The 21,211-nt window shown below is 49.2% G+C and overlaps 5 protein-coding genes across 5 annotated transcripts; 3 read left to right on the top strand and 2 right to left on the bottom strand.

The window, feature by feature from the left end:
- Window positions 1-1,012: 1,012 nt before the first annotated feature.
- BKA55DRAFT_688632 (tryptophan RNA-binding attenuator protein-like domain-containing protein) lies at window positions 1,013-2,576 on the bottom strand (the record flags this gene model as incomplete). The annotated part of the gene is made up of 5 exons (XM_046199244.1): window positions 1,013-1,057; window positions 1,108-1,281; window positions 1,332-2,401; window positions 2,461-2,490; window positions 2,549-2,576. The coding sequence occupies 5 exons, from the start codon at window positions 2,574-2,576 to the stop codon at window positions 1,013-1,015; spliced, it is 1,347 nt and encodes a 448-aa protein (XP_046051191.1).
- Window positions 2,577-9,001: 6,425 nt separating this feature from the next.
- BKA55DRAFT_688631 (uncharacterized protein) lies at window positions 9,002-9,898 on the top strand (the record flags this gene model as incomplete). The annotated part of the gene is made up of 1 exon (XM_046199243.1): window positions 9,002-9,898. The coding sequence occupies one exon, from the start codon at window positions 9,002-9,004 to the stop codon at window positions 9,896-9,898; it is 897 nt and encodes a 298-aa protein (XP_046051190.1).
- A 2,695-nt stretch (window positions 9,899-12,593) lies between these two features.
- On the top strand, window positions 12,594-13,183 carry BKA55DRAFT_688630 (uncharacterized protein; the record flags this gene model as incomplete). Its single annotated transcript, XM_046199242.1, has 2 exons — window positions 12,594-13,088; window positions 13,139-13,183. 2 exons carry the CDS (start codon window positions 12,594-12,596, stop codon window positions 13,181-13,183), a joined length of 540 nt encoding a protein of 179 aa, XP_046051189.1.
- A 772-nt stretch (window positions 13,184-13,955) lies between these two features.
- On the top strand, window positions 13,956-14,573 carry BKA55DRAFT_688628 (uncharacterized protein; the record flags this gene model as incomplete). Its single annotated transcript, XM_046199241.1, has 1 exon — window positions 13,956-14,573. One exon carries the CDS (start codon window positions 13,956-13,958, stop codon window positions 14,571-14,573), a length of 618 nt encoding a protein of 205 aa, XP_046051188.1.
- A 1,691-nt stretch (window positions 14,574-16,264) lies between these two features.
- On the bottom strand, window positions 16,265-18,588 carry BKA55DRAFT_688627 (uncharacterized protein; the record flags this gene model as incomplete). The annotated part of the gene is made up of 2 exons (XM_046199240.1): window positions 16,265-16,298; window positions 16,352-18,588. 2 exons carry the CDS (start codon window positions 18,586-18,588, stop codon window positions 16,265-16,267), a joined length of 2,271 nt encoding a protein of 756 aa, XP_046051187.1.
- Between the last annotated feature and the right edge of the window lie 2,623 nt (window positions 18,589-21,211).

Genomic DNA, 21,211 nt, shown 5'->3' with positions numbered 1-21,211 from the left:
GTATGCTAGTGATTCCTCTGCGCGTCTTGGTGCTCAGCGGTGCATACGTCTCGGATTTAAAGTTGTAAGCCCGTTGATTCTGTTTGTCGTAAGGTGTTTCTTTCAATACGCCTGAAAAATAGGAGGGGATCTCTAGCCCAAAGTTGTAGCCTTAGTAATGGAAACGTTGAGCTGTGCCTATATCGAGTGTCAGTCTTGGTTTTTGCTTAAGAGAACCAGCATCCCAAGTCATAAAAGCGAACCGATCGGTAACTTTCAGGGCAACATACTGGTAAGACTATACGGACAATGCAATTGAAACTCGTAAACAGGAAATTGCGTGGCCAGGCTCTTCGCAGCAAAGGTTCTAAGCTTCTCTCAGAGATGGGATGCCAAAAAGGAGGACTTGATAAGCTTCGGGGGCGGTCGCTGACAAGTGAATCCGCTTTTGTTCAGGCGTCTTTGCCATAGACAAGTTGTCTTAATGCTGCGTATAGCGGGATAGATTGTCCAAAAAGGGGCGTTTGGCTGTCTTGCAAATGAAGGCCAAGCTATGATGGTGAAGATGGAGAACAGCAAATACGTGAGGGAGGTTGTGAAATGACTACGATGACAGTCATGCTGAGAATGTGGAAGGCGCGATGGGAGTAATCATACACAACGGAAGAAAGAATTTAAGTGCAAGGCATTGGTCTGTTCTTTCCACCACAGAAGGACTCTTTCCTTCACACTCAAAAGCCAACTGGGTGACAGAACTGATTCAAGAAGGAGAAAACCTCGAGCGCCGGTCACAGGCAGAGAGGTACAAAGGCTTTTGCCATAGTACAAATCCGCAACATACCTTATGGGGAAATCTGATAGACACGGGCTTGTGAGCGGAACCAAAGCAAAGTACGGAAGGTAGGTAATTAGAGGTAGCCAGAGATTGTCAGCAACCCAGTGAAAGAAAACTCCAGATTAGCCCAAGAAGAATAAACACTACACAAATATTAGGCTCTCGCTCTCGCATGCTCTTCATGATTTCACAGCACAACTATCCCTGATACTGCTGCCCACCCATGAAAGCAGCAAATGCCCTCTATAGCATCGTTAGTGACTGAAATGACTGTTGACAGACGGATCACTTACCGAGTTCCGAGTCTGCATGTAGACCGTTCCAGGACCGGTAAATTTGCAAACCAAACCCTCTGCTGAAGCAATACCTGAGATGATACCTCCAGAGGCAACACGCTCCATGACGTACTTGCAGTTCCAGGCAATTAGATGCCCATTATCCACGATGTACTTCTCACCCTCGACAAGCTAGTTCATATGTTAGCCCCTGAAAAGAAAAACATGTTCAAGAAACCTACTGTCTTATGAATGATAGCACCGAAGCTCGAAACCCACAACAGTCCTACGCCACTGATCTTATAAACCCAGAGACCCTCGCCACTGAACATAGCCTTTCCCAATCCCTGTCTCTTGAAGTCCTTGATAACACCTTGAGTACAAGCCAAAAATGCATCGTGACCTACAGACCAGGCCTCTTTGCCTGTGAGGCGAAGGGTAGTGATATCACCAAGGCTGTGGGGCGCAAGAAGAACCTCTCCTGGACCAATGTATGTCGAGCTTGACATGTCACTTCCGGTGATCATCTTCTTCATGCTGAACTTGATTTGGCCTTTCAGAGTAACAGAGGGCGACATGGCAATCATTGCACCTGGCTTGCCCGACATAGGACAGCCCATTGCGAGCTGGATAGTGAGAATTGTGTTAGTATCGCGGTGGCTAATACGGTAACTACCACCATTGAATGTTCCAACGTCATCAGATGTGGCCGCTGCCCCAACGAATTGACCTGCTTCAGGCGCACCAGACACAGTCATTGCAACTGCAGTTCCAGGCTGCTGCTGTTGCTGCTGTTCCGGTTCCTGCTTAGGCTTCTCAATGGGGTATTGGTTCTCATCTAGAGGAGATACTGGCGGGGGCGGGTCGAAGTTCTGTTGAGTAGACTGGGGAGTCGCTGCTGGAGGAGTTGGCCCAGGCCTCATGGCCAAGTTGCTCTGTTGGCCCGGCGCATGATACTGATTTTGCGGAGGTGGAGGTGTTGCCTGAGGCAGGTTGTGCTGGAAATGCTGTTGGTACGCTGGTGCCGAAGTTGGAGGAGGAGGATAGTAGCCCTGAGAGGAACTATGGGAGTGATGCTTGGCTTGTGGAGAGGGAGTCTGCTGCTCAGGCTGGGGAGGAGACGGATAGTGAATCGGCGTCGGCTGGTGGGGAACTTGGGGAGATGGTGTATGTTGAGGAGGAGGAGGGTAGTTCACAGCTTGTCCAGGCTGAGGCTGAGGTTGAGGCGGAGGAGGATAGAATTGTATGCGATTAGCCGGAGGAGAGGTCGGTGGTAGCGCGTATTGATGTTGCTGTTGCTGCGGTTGAGGAGCTGTTCAAAGATTGCATGGTCAGCTTTACCAGATGGTCTTTGTGGAGAGCTTTGCGAACCTGTTGAGCTCTGTATCGCGCCGGGCGGAGCTATTGAGGTGTCATGATCAGCTTCGTTGTCATGATATGGAAATTGATGTGGACCTACGAGGGTAGTAATGCTGTTGGCTCGCCATAACTTGTACGAACAACAAAACAATGATATACAGAATATAAGACTTTCCGAATTGCAGGATAAAATGAAGAAAGGAGGAAAATGTTCAGACCCTGAGGAAGCCCTCTTAGGACAGCTCGACTCTGCTTCCTTTAGCCGCCCGTAACATGTGCCAAGCTAGGGTAGCCCCGCATCGATATTGGGTTCCATCTACCACGATACTTGAGTTTTGGAGTTTGATGTTGGAGATCCCCGAATGAGAAGAGCTACGGAACTTCAGAGAAAGTCTCATCATCTACATAGTTCCTTGCCATGCGCCTTCCAGTATTGTTTCGGTATTTGCTTGTCTCATCGTCGAAACGAAACGGCCGCGTCACGAACGACCAAGTTCCCGCCCTTCATACAAATGCAACGCAAGCTGCGAGTGCTATTCAACACCATGCCCAATCACTGAGTGCCATCAAGTCATTGACCCCCTGTTCAATGAGCTCTGTGGCCAGTTTGACTGTAAGCGCCTACGCGGGGCACATCGTCAGCGCTTAGCTAGCATCTCCATGAGCCCATTGGTTTGAGAGACAAATTAGCCCACAACTTTCTCCTCCATTCGGAAGCTCTGGATCAAATGCCGTGAATCGACGGAAAGAAGAACCAACCTGACCTCAGACTTCAAGATTTGCCATTATTCTATATCGTCACGTGGTAAGCCATGATGCGTCTCCCGTTCTTGGTGTCTGCCCAGTAGCGATGTTTGACACGTGATGTACTTGGGTATTGTTTTGAGGCAAGAAAACGTGGAACCTCAGTTTTAGATGATGGAAATCTTGGACCAGCTTTAGATGAGTTCGACGTGAGCAAATCCTAGACTCTAACTGTTTTTTTTTTTTTTTTTTTTATCCTAATCAGAGGCATCAAGTCTCTTTGCATACCGGGGCGCGAGTATCTCACCCCGAATTTCGTTTGTTTACAACAAGCCATGGCTCGTTACCCATGGTACCCTCATTCCATCGACATGGCCATTTCCTGGTATCTTCTGGGGTATGTGTTTATTCCCATTGCCAAGGACATGGCGGTTTCAGCTCCTATGCATCATAAAGTTTAATAACAGGAATCCCTAGAGGCCAAACCCGCTTTGTCCACACCCATCCAGACCTGTCTGCCTCAGAGCCTCAGTTCACCCAACATGCATGACCACAGGTCCAGTACAAGATGAATGCTTCATCTTGTTCTTGGGCCCGAGAAGCAGTCTGCCAAGGATCCAATTCTGGAGAGTTTTATCTCCAAAAGAGTGGGATATCAGCCATGAAACTCCACAAGTTTAGGCATGCAGCACGATAAGCCACGTATGGGAGTGCTTCAGCTGGGTTAGCGATCGTGCTAAGGGTGCGAACTGATGAAATCATCCTTGAACCTAAAATTTAACAGGCAGGATATTGACCGGGCCTACCAGATCTGGCAGAGTATCATGGATTGCTGGAGACACGATCTAAGATCGACATTGTGGAACACGCTAGAAGTCGACTCGCCCAATGACACTGAGATACTGCATGCTTGTGACGCTGAGATGGCTCCATGGCCCGGGAATACCACGACCCGGTAGTGGCATCTGTATCTGAGATGGAATTCATCTTGTGCTTATCGTGAACAGTTAGCTTTCAGCTTACCCATAACAGACCCTCTTGTGAAGATGGCTCTTTGTCCTTCTGCTCTTCTACTATGGCCGAACCACATCCGTGGGTCCCATGATGGCACTTCAGGCGCCACAAGGCAGTGATCACTAAAAATTAGATGGACGCTCCGTTCCGTTCCGCTCCGCCCTGCAGGATATGTTCTTCTGTGATGGCTGGAGAAGCACATGAGCCTTTTTGGTCGCCACAACAGCCTTGGACGATTCAAATGGCCTATGTGTTTCCCTAGTCCTGGGCCACAACAAGGATTCTCTAGACGTTTGAACAACATGGCCCTTGCGTCAAACAAACCAACTCCACCGTTGATTCCTTGCGCCGCTCAACCTCGTGGCCGTTGGCTTCGACATAGCAAGGCGAGGCTGGACCAATACGGCCGCTGGTAAACCTACGAGATACCCAAACGGGAACCAAGGCGTTGTAGATGTGATTTTAAAGTTTGACTATTGAAAGCACAGTTGCAACCGATGCATGTCGAAGAGACTTTGTCCCTAACTGGCAGGTTTGATAACCGAAGGCCAGACGCCACTTGTTTGCAAGGATGGTATTTATGGCTGCTGGTGTTCAACAGCATCCTGGACTTTGAAGTTCGCCGAACTGCCTTACTGGCGCTGTGGATGTTAAGCTGCGCCTACTGTTGATGATAATGCTTACCAAAGTTAGGGTGTGAGGACTACTAGACGAAGGTTGAACTAGAGAATGAACACCAGTGTACCGATTATCAGATCGTATTACAACCTGTCAAATGAACGGCTTTCAGTCTCATGCAGGGACATCAACAAGTAACCAGCATCAAAGCGTAAAAGCCATGTAATCTCCGTCGAGGCGAGAGGCATGCTTTCCCGGGACGTCGAAAGATCAGTAGCGTTCTCGCATAGTAGTTTAGCATGTCATCTCCAAGGCACAACAATAGCGTCTCTGGGCAGAGAGCCCATCTCACACTTCGTCGAAGAGTAAAATACTGTATGCATCCCTAGAGTAAATAAAACGTCACAGGCATTGCAACGTCAAGGTGGAACGCAAGCTCCGACATATCTACATCAGGTCAGCGACTAAATTTCCCAAAACAAGACATCCAGTATGACATATCTCAATTTGTGCGTCTGGCCCAAAGGCATGGATAACTACCATGTTAAGCTGAGGCCCCGGCATGATTAATAAGAATCGTACAAAAAACCGTCGATAGTCTGGCCTGTACTAAACTTGATAAAGCGGTTTGCCTTCCTGAGTCCGCAGTACTTCAGCCAGGTCTTCCCATGCGTTACATTCATTGTTATGCCTACTGCTCTTCGCAGAACAGCCTAGCGTCGAGATTCATGCTAATAAGCATCGGTGGCCCAGAACTTCCCGAGAGAGATCAGCGGGCTAAAGTGGATAGCAGATCGTAGATGAGTTTCTTCCAGATTAGCTCAAGTGGTTGATAACTTTACTTCCAGTATTCGGGACAGAAAGCGCAAGACTGGCCTTCACTAAAATCCAGCGATCTAGCACCAATTTGAGTCTCAAGTTTTATGTCCCCCCTTGCTTTCGTCTTGCATTCCCCCCCGCCCCTGTCAGACGAATCCCTCTAGTTTCAGGGAGCCTGAAAGTTCAATCCTGGGTGAGACATGATCTGGCATCTTGAGTCCGTGGGTTAATAGCCGAAGCGAGCTGATTTCCTTTTCGAGATGAATGTTGGCTTGTGATGATATGAGAAGCAAGTTGCGTTTAAGTTTTTGGGTCTGAGCAATACCAAAAAAGCTAGTTCACCTGGTGTGAGGAACCATATACCAGTAGCGGTGATAGCAACACATGGGGAACATTGCATTGCGAGATAGAGAGGTCACGGCGGCCGCTCACTTCTGATCCCTTGAGTTTTGCGAGAGGCCCAGACCTAAGTCCCGTTCAGAAAATAAGGGCAAGAGGATGGCCTAGCCCCTTGCGGGCTCCTTCTAAACATTGTCCAAGCTCTTGATTGTTACTAGATAGGAGCTGTCGAATCATTGGCACTCCACAATCCAACACCTTGGGTCGGGCCTGTTTGTTCCTGTTCTTAGTAATAACGGTAGCATTACCAACACCGTGGTCCGGAGATGAGGCTTATTGTGAGTGTGTCGGTCAACGATGCAGTAGGGCTCCAGGACCATGTCTTTGGATTTGGCCTTAGAACGCTGAACTGGCGTTGGTACTGGTTCACAAAGGGCAAAAATAGGTTCTGCCGTTCTGGTGCCGACCAGCGCTCTAGGACCGCATCGTCGGTTTCGAAATGCTGACTTGCATAGACTGACAAGGCCTCACCTCGTGAAGCTCCGTTTGAACCAATTAGCAAGTGTTCGAGTATGTCGTTTTGAGTTGTGTTGCAGAAAAGGTATCCATTCTTTGGCCGGAAAACACATCCAGAGATATAAACTGATCAGCACACATATAGCCGATCGACATCGGTATCTTGGGCATCGCGGTGTATGCAAACAGGGAATCAGCTCCTTCAGATTGCAGCAAGCTAAGCATACGATTTGGTTCTGCTAAAGTAGCTGATTGCCAAGCTTGATCCCGATCGAAAATGGTTCCTGGTCCGTCACAGGCTTTCATGAGCTGTCGTCTTTGTTGCGACGGGGTCGACGGGGTCGGCGCGATCAGACGTCTGATTATTAACAAGCCAATTCCGACTTGCAAATTTACGAAGCAGAGCCACGCCTTTGAAGCCAAGCTTCCACGACCCCAATTTGTTTGAAACCCTGGAAATCTTGTGAGGCTTCACGAATAGCTGCTGTGTGATCGCTGCTCATCTCCTGACTCATTAATTAACACTCGGCACCGAAACGACTTATGGCTTCGGAGGTTCAGCTCACAAGAGCTTAGCGCTCAGTGCTAAAGAAAGCCAAGAGCCAGGCTATTCCCTGGTTCTCCGTGATCAGGGACGTGATAGAACCTGGGCTGATAGACACTGGATAGCGCATCACGGTACTGTTTCAGGTAACTTATTAGTGAAGTTGCCCAGAAAGATGGGTATTGTTGAAGGTTTTTGAAGCTATCTTGGCTTTGATACAAGCGGGTGATCTATCAAGGGAAAAACGGAAAGCTGAAGATCTTGGCGGGGATAGACCCAAGGAAATGGAAAGATGCGATTGGATGTGAAATCGGACATTTAGTGTCTGTGGATTTGGATCTGTTGGTTCGATGTTGGATCGTGAGCATGAGGCGCTGTGGCAATTGCAACTAACAATATTTATCAGACGTCTGAGCACATGGGATCGTGGATGTCTGTGTATCTCAGTGCCGTATCATGTATCACGTAACTACTGTCAGATACTGTACTGTTCCTGCTGTGTCGTAATCGATAAATGCTCACGGCACAAACATTCCAAGACCTTGTCAATGGAAACGGCACCTTGAATTGCCAGCTTTACCGTACGGGGATGTGGTTAAGATGGTCCTGCTGAAACATGATTTGAGCCTCCCCGATTGAAATGTCAGAATCACCAACTCAAGCCAGAGCAAAGGAACCTGAGCCTTGGAAGTGGGTGGCACTAGGCTTTGGGATGGTCGAATCGCTAGATAACGCCGAGAAATTAACCCTTTTCCCACTGAAGTGATGGCGAAGGGGGAGACGCGGGGTGGTATGGAAACAGTGACAGTAACAAACAAGGCGGCATTTAGGGCTCTCCTTGGGTCGAATCCCGCGTCGTGGTGCAGACGCTGACGCCAGTGGGCGGTCAAGACTCGAGCTGACAACCCTCCAAGACGGTCAGCCCTTTTTCATGTATGATTTCAGGGGTGAGATTGAGATCGAACTGTGCCGTTACAGTTGGACTAGCAAGATCTGCAGTAAAATTCATGTGTGAACGAATCATATCCACTATTTCCGACAGACTGGACAGTGGTATTACCGGACAGACTGATTTATATTCGACTGCGAGGGCTGATTTGACTTGTCTCGACTTGAGCCTGAACTGCATCGAGGCGTGCAGAGACTCCTGATAGGCTCACCCTTAACAAAAAGGACATGAACATGGGCTGATGTGCATTTGCATCCATGCAACTCGCGCCAACAGAGGGAGCGCCAAGAAGTCGCCAAGGCTACGATGAACCAATCGAACTTGTACAAAAGACCGTAGCTCCACTTACACCGCAACTGGGACCACCCTAGGACACGCTGTCGGGTTTAGAGACCCGGCTGTCGGTACAACCTAGAGCAGTGGAGGAGGCTTGATTACTCCAGCAGGACGGTCACTGGACGGGCGTAACAGCTACGCCTTCGGTAGAGACATCCATGGACGCAGACAATCTGCCAGAAACAAAGAAATACAGGTACGTCACTACACGCTGACAGAGATACATGCAGTAGTCTGTTCAGTGATATCCAATGGGCTGTGTCCTCTAATAAAAAAAACCCAACCATCCTGTCGGACCATTAAGCTAAATCCAGTAAAACATAACCTACACAGAGTTAGCAGCTTAGATAGCCTACCTACTATAACAAGTACCAAGGCTAACCTTAGTCTACTACCACCACCATAAGATAGTCCGCTCCACGGTCCACCCCAGCAATGAAGCGGCGTCAACGCCGCCTGCTCTTCTAGCGCAACGAGGATGCCTTCATATTACCTGTCCTGCCCTGCCCTGCCCTGCTCTTCCCTAGTTCCCTTTCCGTCTCTGTTCCCTCTGATCATCTTCCATTCATCTATTCCCGTCTTAAATTTCATCTTTCACCTCAAGTTCTAACCACTATACCTCCCTATTACTTAAACTCCATGGGGCAAGTCATCATCCCCAGCTGCCTCTAGCGATGTGCGAGCCTCACACAGGAAACAAGTGGAGAGACTCGCCTTCAGAGGCACCCCGATACCAATACCAGCAGGATATCAATATCACTCCTTCATGCCCAGGTTCGACTACGATTATGTCCCCCGAAAACGCGCAAACAGCCCGACAACCATTATCACCACCAAGTTCACCGCCCGTCTCGTCATTGATATCATTATCAGCCTCTGGATTCCAGTCTACTCGGCCTCTTCAACCCCAATCAATTGATGTCCTTGCTTCACAACTTGGCAGCTCTTCTTTGGAACATTTCCATTACGACTCTTCTCGCTCGGCTACACGGCTTCCGGAAACCGCTCTCTCGCCTGTTTCATTGCCCGACGATGACTGCGTCAATGTTCAGTTGATGCTCTGCCATCATGGTTCCGACTCCATGGAGCTTGATCCCTACAAGGACGTGAATGCTGCGGAATCTCGTAAACATCCTCCGACAAAAGCCCAAGAGGAGTTCGTCTGTGCTCTTGATGTGCCTTTCAATCCATTTATGCCCATTGCTGTTGATCTGACCGCTCTTGCTGAAGGTCCGGGGGATGCCTCAGGGTCAATGTACAGACGCAATGCAAATGGCGGCTTTGAAGTGGATGAAGGATACTGTGAAGACGAGGATGATTTCTCTTGGCTTCAACCACTTGTACCGCGAAGAACGACTGGCACACCTGACGGAATTAAGAAGCGTTACGAGCTTGGGTATCGAAGATCCGCTGATGCTGCAAGTCGTTGCCGCAACACAATTCATAGTGTACCTCGAATGCGACGGCGTGACAAGAAGAGAAGCAGGCAATCGCAACCCCACTCTACGGCGAGCTCCGTGAGAGGCCGCTCGGATTCACAGACCTCGCAGATGATTAATTCAACACAGTGAAGCACCCAAAATATCTGCGGTGCTTTCTCAACATATCTTAACAGCGTACACGGTGGGCGCAAGCTACATGGTACAGAGTAGTTCTTTCAAGGACCTGATTCACGGCATCACGGAGTTACACGGATGGAGCATTTACACGAGCGAAGCATCTGCCCTCCAAGACACAGTCATGGATGACTGGGCAAAGGCGTCTGCAGTATTTTTGAGGTCAGACACCGGTTCGGGTTTGTTTTTTTGTTTTATGGAAACCACAGCCTGGAGTTTTGGTATCATGACCAGGAATATTTCTGTTCTTTTATGGGCAATGTCAAAGGCGTTTGGGACTTATATGCTTGGAAGACAGGACCAGCATGGGGCGCATCATCATCAGCTGGGGAATTTATGGCCAAGGTTCAAGGGTTATGGCCGGGGAGGCAAGATGAGACTGTTGCATTGTATTGTACGACGGACAAAATCGATATAGGTATTAGTATTATTGTACGTTAGTAGAGCATCACATGGCGTCTGGTCTCCATGAGCAGACGAAAGTATCCCCCGTATGATATAACGAAAGAAATGAAACAAATCGTGTATAATTCTCACACTAAACATAGTGTTAGGCAGGGTGTTCCTTTTGTGTGAAGTTCCGAACCCAGGGGTGTCACGTTGAAGAGGGGAAGAATGACAAGAAGTAGAAGTCAATTATGTGTCGGACTTCAATCGGATGACTTGTAATCTTTATCGGGCACGGCTGGTGAAGCCATCACCAACCGGGCTGGGCAATTATGACGCCCACTCAGCAAGGCCGTGAGTGTCCACTGACAAATCATCAGGATACGTAAGCAATGTCTAGCGTGTAAGCCGGCAAAGGCGTCTTCATTTTCCCACGCATCACACACAGTGAGTGATCTCTGCCCATCGTATGAGCGACTGTCGCATATAAATTTATTCATCGGTGCCGTCGACAGCCGCACGCCAGATCAGCGCAAGCCTCCGGAAAGAGTTTCATCGGTCTGGGCTCACCAATGACGCGGGTAAACGGGGAAGAGAACCATTCTAGGTACAGCGATTCTGTAATTTAAGAGGCCTCAGACGAAACAGAAAATTCATTTGTTTACTATTGAGAGTCATGAGGACGGGGGCGTTGATGAGGCGACGAGGTCGGACAGGCTGAAGGAGCATTCTTGACATGAGACATGAGACATTCACGGAAGAAAGATCCATGATGAAGATGTAATTGTTTTAATTGAATGTGTCGGGTGAGGGCGATGATCGATCGGAGAGGGGGGACTGAACGACAATCATAGTGGAGGGGAGACGGGCCTAGGGGGCCTAGAGCCTGTCAGATCTGATCAACAGGGCCCCCTGTATTGGATGTCATGTCAGATGCAACTATGCAATGCAACCAATTTATTTTGCCCGGCCTGCAAGGTACACAAAGTCAGGACCAGGGCACAAGAACACAGGCAGGGGCTTGGTCAGCCCGGAAAAGAATCAACATCAAAACTAAAACCAAGATAGATATGATGTGCTGCAACAGACGTAATGCGATGCGATACCATCATGGGGAGATCATCGCTGGACGTCATAGTGTCAATCTTTCGATCAATTCGAACGACCTCTTAAACTCTACGCTTCTGTACCTGTGTCCAGTTGAAAGCAACGCTCCGCTCATGATCAACTGGCCCAACTCAAACTCTCACACGCTCTCCTCTCCCCTCTCGCCTTCGCCCTTCCCGTCCACAAATACTAATGCTAATGCTAGGCTAACGTAGGTACACCCGTAAACTCTACTTTAACCCGTCCCAGCGCCTCTACCACTTAGTCTCGAGTGGCTTTGGGCGTCCAGAGCATCACCACTTGCTGTCTCAGGAGGGTCATGTCAGTCATGACTCTTCAGTCACGCTCAATCGCCAACCCCATGGACAGTATCGTTCATTTTCTTGAATCTGATTTTTAATATATATAAACATATCACTCGTTCAATCAATCAACATTTGCAACACAAAGAGATCGTCCTCTTTTAATTCCCATTTAGAACAGACAAAGGGGGGTCGACCATCTGTCAATGACACGAGAATCTTTCTCAATGGAATGCTCCCTCATAGCCCCGTGCATTCCTCCCACTGTCGCACTCAAATCGCCCTCTCCCAAGTAGCAACCCGACCCAACGGTCTCGTTGCTGCGCCAGAGTAAATTCGTAGTCCTCTCTTTCTTACTCTCATGACCCTGATTCTGATCCTGTTCATCAATATCTTGCTACTAATCTCAGTAAAGGCCAACCTTGATTTTTGCCTCTGTGTCTTGCCCGTTTCTCTGGTACCCGTTGCTAGCTTGTCCGTTGCTCCATTGACTTGACTTTGGCCATCTCCACGCCTTGCCAGGTCTCGTTCGCTTACCGGCCGAGTCCCTTGTTGCTCGTCTTGAACTTTGTTTTGCTGCCTCTGACTGGCTCAGGCCTCTCGCCTCTCTTCTCACTATCACTCAAAGGCTCCTCAGGCTCCGGGTCTGGCTCCTTCTTTTCATTCCCTCCGCTGCCATTCTTTTGGCTCTCATCTCATTCATGCCATCAACCTTCACTTCCACTTCGACATCTTCGTCGTCTTCCTTAACTCTCTCTGCCAGCCCTAGGTGACTCGCTTGGCTGACCACACCTCCATTGGATCCTCACACATCAGCTTCAACTACTATTGCAGAACAACAGTCCAGTATCCCAATGGCCTCTTGGACCTTGCCCTATCGGGTTGAGGCTGTCGACCGCGACCCAGGCTTTTACTGGCAGGATATCGACAATGGACCTAACGATGGATCAAACGACTTCTTTGGTCAGTTTCTCAACTTTGATAGTGAAATCCCATCTTCTATGGCCGATCCACACGGCCATAACCCATCAATGCCGACCCTAGCAAATGGACTTATCCTCGATCATCCCGCCGAGTCCACTGCATCTGCCTCATCGGGCGTCTCAACAACTGAAGATGAGTTCGATTTCTTCTCCTGCAGTTCTCAGGTCGACGCGACAATCCCCTCTCAGCCAGCCTCATCCGCTGTCGCGAGTGCATCGCATGAGGTTGATCCCCGAAGCCTCGCACTTACGAGTACCGGTGGACTGACGGACGAGAAGCCTCCCCTGGTGCCTCGAGTTTCCATGTCAGACCCAGAACTGCCTCGAGTTGATGGCATTTCATTACACTCTTCACCTGGAAAGCGAGTGCCTATTTCGCAACCATCATCGCCAACCCCACCCAACACAATGGCCAGGAAACCCAACAAATTCGTCGAGGCACTCTCATCCACGATTCGTAAGGCCAGTAAACTTCGCAAACCCAAGAAGCTCATTGCCATGGACCGCCCAGGCTCTCCAACCATGGACAATCCTCCTCGGGCCTTGCGACTGCAGCATTACGAATATAGCAACGGCAATGACGCATTCCCCCCATCACCGACATGCGGGCCGGATAGCACCAACTTTGTTCATGGGTTTTGTGACGATCCCTTTAGTGAAATTCCTCAGCCACCTCCGAACAACTCTCTCCGCTTCTTCAGTACCAACGGAATCCACACACCAGCAGAATCTCCCGGAGTCAAGACTGAACCTGGCCTTTACCATCCCGACATGGCAACGCAAGTTCCTCAGTCAGCTTGGCAGCATCAGCAGCACCCGCACTCACACTCTCATCCTCATCCTCATCCTCATCCTCATCCTCATCCTCATCCTCATCCTCATCCTCATCCTCATCCTCATCCTCATCCTCATCCTCATCCTCATCCTCATCCTCATCCTCATCCTCATCCTCATCCTCATCCTCATCCTCATCCTCATCCTCATCCTCATCCACATCCTCATCCTCATCCACATCCACATCCCCATCCCCATCCTCAGGCCCATGTCCACCCTCACCCACACCAGCAACCTGTTGCTGTGGTAGGTTCTGCACCCGAGACATGGCCGGGACAAGAGTATATGGCTCAAAATCCTCATCAAAGCGGGTGGTGGGATCTGAATCTTTTAAACCAGAATGGCGAATATGTTGTCGCCGATCCGCAACAACAGAAAAACGCCAGCCTTAATCTTGCCATGCACGCCCAGCATGCGGAGTTGCCGTACGAGTATCAGGTTCACGATCCCAATTCGGCTGGCCTCATGATCCATATGCAACAACCACGAAACGCCTCGGCTCCTAGTCACGACCTTTCGTTGAACACTCAGACTTACCTCCCTCCACCGCCTATCCCTCCAACATCAGAACGGCATCGTCCGCCACGAGCCCCGTCTTCTGGAGCACGACACTTGTCCTGCTCCCCAATTCGCAAGACACGCCAACCGTCCATTCCACCCACGCCGGCCACAGCACACTCGCGCCACAGCTCCAACGGGTCCGTCGCATCAGCTCGCAGCGCCTCGGGTCGAGGTATGGTACCTGGGACTCCCACAGCAATGCGCAAGCAACGACGATCTCGAGATGCAAGCGGCGGCAGTGGAGGCGGCGGGGAGATCGGATTCGTCAATTTTACGCCCAGCGATGGTGGTCTCCTAATGACAGGCGTTGCGCCGAGCGGCAGTTCCAAGACCAAAGCGCGAAGAGAGCGTGAGGCGATGGAACGAAGGCGACGATTGAGCGAGGCGGCCATGAAAGCGGTGCAAGCAGCAGGTGGTGATGTCGACAAGCTGATGGAGCAGGGTTTCGCATTTTAACCCCTCAAATTCGAACCAATCTGGGTCTATTGATTTTTTTGGTTCCTGGTTCCTGGTTCCTGCATGAGAACACGTATGTGGCTGTCGGGACTTGCCGCAGCGGTTTTCATATGCGACTTCGCATTTCATATTATCAATAAAGATTTGATGATGCAGAGATGAAAGAAAGGTGAGGGGGGATAATATGAATTGACATGGGAGGGCTGAGAAATCAAGTGGCAGGTGTTGGTGTTGGCGGTGAGACAATCCCAATTTGCATCGGAGCTAAAGGAAAGGAAGGGGTGGGCGTTGAAAGGGGGTATGGAGGGAGCTTACCTCTAGGAGGTTAACAAACATTTATCACGACAACAAACGACATCCATCGCCAACTGCGACAGGCACTGCCCTTTTCATTATCACAACTCGACGACGGCGTTCCTCAATAATCTTCTATCTCTCTTTTCCTCCATCTTCACTTTATTTCAAGCCTTTGCGCTTTTTTTTTCTTTTTCTTTTTTTTTCGGATTCGAATCGAACACGAGAGATCCTCAACCTCATCAGCCTATCAACTATATCTATCTAGGTATTCCCTTTGTTAAAATTCTCGTCAACAAGTCTTGCGACTTTGAAAGCCTACTAGTCCAGAGTCGTCTGCGGTCTCACAAAATTCCATTTCTTGAATTTGATTCGTTTGCTTGCTTGTTTGCTTATATATACCATTCTTCGTGTATCAATAGTCATACCACGGGACTTAGAGTAGTCTTGTTTTGTCTCTTCCTCACTGCATCTCAAAGCCTCTCGTTTGAACGCAAAGCCTTGCTGTTCTACTCAGATATGGTATAATTATTATATTTGTAAGGATCGTTGGGGAGGCTGAATATTCGGTATTTCCCTCTTCAATGTCCTAGGTGTTACATGGAGGGTGTGGATGAGATTGCAAGGCTTTCCAATCACTACGATGGCTGGTTTTACATCATCCATACCAAGTACTGAGCTTAGGTACATTTGGTACAAGCTCCATGGACAATTACTTCTCCGTTAGCCACGGAAGTTCCAGTCGCTCGAAAGACCTTTTTTCAATAGACAAATAAAGTAAACCGCAATTTCCTCGGATTGTGTTCGCCCCTAAACGTCAGGCTGACCTAGGAAGCTGTTGAAGACGACTGTTATTCACCTGAAAACACTACCGTTATTGGAATTTTTTGTTTTTTATTTGGATACAAGTAATGGGAAGTCAAGCTCCCCACTGCCACATCTTCTAAGCTGCAGCCTACTCTCTCAGATATCGAACCTGAACTGGTGCCTGAGCCATCCCAATCCAGTGAAAAAAAGCACATTCCTCATTCCTTCCCAATACTGTTTATATATACAAAGCAAATACTCGTAAGAGCACTAGGGTTTCGATAATCGCCAACGCCAGGTCTCATCGCAGACGCCGTCGTCATGCTTTCGACAAACCATCCAAAAAGAAATTTGAAAAGGACGAAACAAACAAGAAAAAAGACAACACGGTCTTGGCGTGGTCAGTGTCAATTAACGGCTCTAAGTCGAGACCTAACTATCATCGTCCACAGCGGAAAATTCAACGGTTTAATGCTGTTGGGCTGGCTCGTGTTTAACAAAAATTCGTCAAATGCAAAGCCTTCGCCGATGATAGAGGTCTCGGATGTAAGCTTGTCATGAAAAAATGGAGAGATCTTCGGTTACATCAATTAGTGCTCGTAACCAGCACCGCGCTGCCAAGGGCTAAAGAGAGGTCAGCATGTACATCATTTTACTCGTCATGCGTGAAAGCTTACCTGGCATTGTTCTGTGATCTGTAACCGCCTGGGCTACTGTCACCTGCCGACCGTTGTTGAGAGAGATTTGATGCCGACTGTTGGTATGGGTTTGGTGACGCATTGCGGAACGGGCTTGCCGGTCGTTGTCCGTCAGCAGGGAAAAGTGGCATGGCGGGGTTCACAGGAGATCGGGGAGGAACGTCACCCCGTTGAAATGATGTTTGGGACTGGTTGTTCATCTCTGCCCGCCTTCTCAAGCTCTCAGAAGACACTGAGTCCTCCTCATCGAGATCAAGGTGTTTGTTGCTATACCCAGCCTTGTCACCTCGGGCAGTAGCGGCAAGAGCATCAAGCTCGGTTGTGGCGTTGACCTGGGTTTGAGACTTCATGAACGAGGCACGATCATCGGCCATGAACTGGTATCGGGCATCGGGGTTCTTGCGGAAGAAGACCAAGGCCGTTGAGACGATAAGCATGAGAAGAAGAATAAGTGCGAAAGCAGCATTCAAAACGAACAAGACGACACCAACGACACCAACAACAATCTTAGGCAGCCCAAAGACATTAGAAAAGATGAGGAGAAAGATGGCGTTAATGAAGTTGATAGCAGCAATGGCAATGTTGAACGAGTTGGTGGGCTTATCCATCCAGGGTCGAAGAACCGAGGCGGCAATTAAGAACCCGACCTCAATGATGATAAACCCAACTGCCTGCGCCACATCGTTTTTCTGAGCCAATGCAACAAACATGGCCTTGACCACAGTGTAGACAAGGACGGGAACAATGAAGTAGTAAGCAGAAGCTCGGAATTGAACGTAGAGGAAGCCCCACTTGTTGAGGGCTTGGGGGTCCGAGAAGAGGATATAGGCTGGGTTTCGGTGCATGGCGACAGAACGGCGAGCGATGCGGATGACCTTGCTAGCACCCCAAGCGAGTGTGAAGGTCATTCCCAAGAGGAAGAAGACAGCGAGAACGACTTCGGCAGGCGAATCCTGTTGAGTGAATTCCCACAGACAAAGGATGACCATCTGAGGGAAGCCGATGAGCGTCAAACGGAAGAGGATGCCCTTGAGGACAGTCATCCAACCGTTTCGAAATTCCAAGAACTTGTCTGGGGCCATCCACTTCTGACGAACGCAGAGTTCACAAACCCCCTTGAAGGCAGCAATAGCCAGACATGTGATAACCACGAAAATGCAAAAGAAAGTGAGGCCGGTCATGAACAAGTTGGTGGTTTCAATCCTAGACTTGAAAGCAACTCGCTGAATACCGTACACGATATAAGTGCCATCCTCGGTTTGGATATTGGCGCGCTTGGCGAGTGCCCCAGCAGCATGACCAATGGGCTCCGTGATACTTCGAGGCATCATGGCGGCACTACGCTTGAAAAGATCGATACTAGTAGAAGCAGCCTGCAAACTTCGCTTCTGAACCTCAACCGACACTTGACGAACATTGTACAAAATAGACTCGGGTGTGCCGCCAGTTGCTCGTTGGTACCAGGTAAAAATGTCCTGCATGAAGCCAACGCGAATGATTCCCATTGACCACTGGAAATCCTGAGTCCAAGAGGAAACGATGGGGGGGAGTCCAACGCTGGTAAGACCAAGAATGGCCTGGGCCTGAAAATAGCCAAACAAGGAAAGCGAGTTAGAAGCGACGTGAGCAGCAGTGTTGGCGTGACCGACCCCGGAAACAACGGCAGAAGAAATCAGACCAAGGCCGGCAATAATGGCAGTAGCCCACTTGACACCTTTGAGATCAACCGTCTTTCCGTTGGAGAAATCAGCTTCGACACATGCGACACTCTCACCAGTGCTGGACATATTGACATAAACACGGACGGTAGCGTCGAGATCGGGAACACTGTAGGCGATTCCAGGTACTTGTTTGAGATTTTCTTTGCCGACTGGCAAGTTGAACTTGAAGGGAATTTTTCCAGAAACCATGGGACAAAGACCAGCGAGATTGATTGTACAAGGGTCTACGGTCTGTTGAAGGAACTGGTAGCCATATGCCGAGAGTCGAATATCGAAAATAACCTTGCCCTGGATGGATGACGTTGCCACAGCCTTGACAAAGGCAGAGCCGTTGTTTGGTGTCAGGGCGACGTTGAAGAGCGTAGCTTTGAAACCATTGTCCTTCTGGCAACTGTTGAGCGAGTTGGAGTAAAGAATCTTCTCTCCAGAAACGGGCGAGGCCAGGGCAGCCACTGAGGCGAGGACCGCCAGTGGTTTCATAATGCAAGACCACATTGTGACCAGGTATCCTAGTGATGACGATTGAATTCTTTGTCGATCGAGTCGTTTCGTTCGGTCAAAAGGTGGTTATCGTCGTTTTAGAAGTCCGGAGTTGTTGACAGTGCACTTCCAATCCTTCCAATAGTCAAGATTACTAGTACGAGTCTAAGCAAAGCCCGCGGAGGCGGTGGTCGACAAAGTATCGGCAATAGCGACGAATTATGGCTTTCAAAAGACGTGACGTTCTTCTGGACTGACTTTGGGTAGATGGATAGCGAGAGTGAAGCCGAGGAAATAGGCGTAGAATTAGGAACGGAATAAGGCGATAATAAAGAAAGAAGTAAAGTTAATTAGCGAGAGGCCGAGGCGAGAAATCGTCTCCGCGACGAGGCGTGGCTGAAAGAGACAGCGTTTGGTCGTCTCGTCGTCGTCGATATGGGTTGGTTTTTCCCGTTGTCGCGGATGATGAATGAAATGGATTTGTTGGGTGGGGGAAGACGAGAGGGAAAAGGAAGACCAGCGGCAACGGCCAAGGGAAGGAGTGAGATGGAAGGGAGGGAAGGAGGGATCAGGAACCTGGGTAGCGATGGTAGCGGCAGCAGGAAGCAGGTACGACCTGACCTGGTCGGCGCTCGTAATAGCGGCAAGTACCTAGCGAGTAAATTGATACATATGCGGTACAGTCGAAGGGGACAGGGGGGCGGGTGGTCCTTCACAAGTGCGGTGAAGCGGGGGCTGGAGGGACAGGATTGGTTTAGTTTGGTCTTGGGCCCTGCGTGTGATAGGGGAGTCTTGTATTTTGACAAACGGCCTTTGTCTCTGAAGAGCCTGTTTATTTGATGAGTGTTTTCTTTGCTTTGCTGAGAGCAGTAGTGGAAGTGGTTTGGCAATGCTCAGCCGCCGCAAGGGTGAAGGTAAAGGCCAGAAATAATAGTTCTTGTCGTATTCACATTCGCTGCGTCGTATTCAACCACCACACGCAGTGTATCAATGCTAGCACGTCTCAGGCCCAGACCCCCTAGGTCAAGGATCTGGAGGCTGTGCAGGTACTTGGAATGTAGGCCAAGCGCTGGGCCAAGTGGAAGTCAATGACACGGATGCATGCCCGGGTATGGGGTGACGATCTCGTATCGACTCTAACAGCATATACTTTGTGGGTACAAACTTTGTCACCCATCAGCGACAAGGCCTTACCCCTGGAAGACGAGGTCCAAATTTGTCTATTCACTCCGTGTACAAGGTGATAAATGTTGTACGTACTGAGAGCGGATGTTTCGGGCTGGCTAAAACGTGGATTGAATGAAATGTGAGGGTTATAGTCACAAGAGACCCATTGTTGCCGTAGATCTTGGCGCAAGCTTGTGTTGATTGCGTTCGTAGTGACAACGCAATCAACTGTCAACAGAAGTTGGCAATCAAGAGGCTGGCAGGGCTGGTTAGTTGCTACAGTAAAAGCGGAATCACGCTGCATAAGATAAACAAGGTCAGCAGGCGTTACTTGGTGATTCGATGCATGATCAACGATTTGGGTATTGAAAAACATCAACACTTCCGGTTTTGTGCCATAACATGCAGTAGTGTAACCAATCTTTATGTCAACGGCTTTGAAAGGTTGCGTGGTTGGTCTATAGCAGGTTTGCCAACAGAGCCGTCAAAGGCCAAGACCTGGGCGACATCCAATTCTCTCGGAAGAATACGAACAGTGAATGTTGGAACAATAAAGAAAATAAGAAGCCAAAATTCGTCACGGTACGGGAGGCAGCTCGCATTGTTACAGGACGTGTTTAATTAACTGAGGCTTGCACAGCCTCAGGGCCTCCCTACAGGTACTCTCTGTGACTTTGCCAATGCCCGAAGGGGTGGCCCTTGCTGCAATGCCTTGTGCATCCTACTTCGTTCTCTTCAGGTGTGCCAATTCAGGTCTCAGGCCTTCAAAAGCGCACCGATATCAGAGCACAGTGAGAGCGATGGTGGGCGAATTACGATGGTCATGCGCGAAGAGGCTGTGTACTCAAGTGCTGTCGCGTCCTGTCTTGGTTGTTCTTGGGCTAATATCGTATTTTTCTTGGAAACAGTATGTACTCTCGGCATCTCCGTCTGTCTGGAGAGAAAATCTCGCATGAATGTGCTCACTATTACGAGTTGGGGGAATGTGGACAATATCTATTCTGAGACAGTTATATTTTTGCCCCAACGGGACTCATGCACCCATCTGAGCTTGTCAAAAGAAATGTCGAAATCAAGCTCGACTTTTGAGTTATCGATAGACTTTCATGGATCCAATCTCATCAATGATGATGCCAAGACTCGTGTTCTTCTGTCACCTGCAAATCGCCAAAACTCCGCTTCAAATAGAGTAAGCTCACTGGCAGATGAGATTGGTGGCCAGCATCCTGAAAGGGAACACAACACAAACGGAGGACGAGTAACGCCTCCTGGCAATTATCTAACTTAGATCGATCTCTCTATATTCGGAGAATATCTGACTAGAATTATCAGATGGATCTCAAACTCGCAAACGATGCCGTGACTGCCGTTCTATTTTCAGTCCAATAATCACAATTGAGTTTCAACAGTCAACCCGTTCCCACACTGTCGTAGTCAGTTTCAACAGAGGAAAGTCTGCTCATCAAACTCA

This window comes from Fusarium redolens (genome assembly GCF_020744475.1).
Source record: "Fusarium redolens strain MPI-CAGE-AT-0023 chromosome Unknown BKA55scaffold_6, whole genome shotgun sequence".
In the NCBI taxonomy this organism is placed as follows: Eukaryota; Fungi; Ascomycota; class Sordariomycetes; order Hypocreales; family Nectriaceae; genus Fusarium; species Fusarium redolens.
Note: the sequence above shows the minus strand (reverse complement) of the source record. Positions and strands in the feature narration are given on the sequence as shown.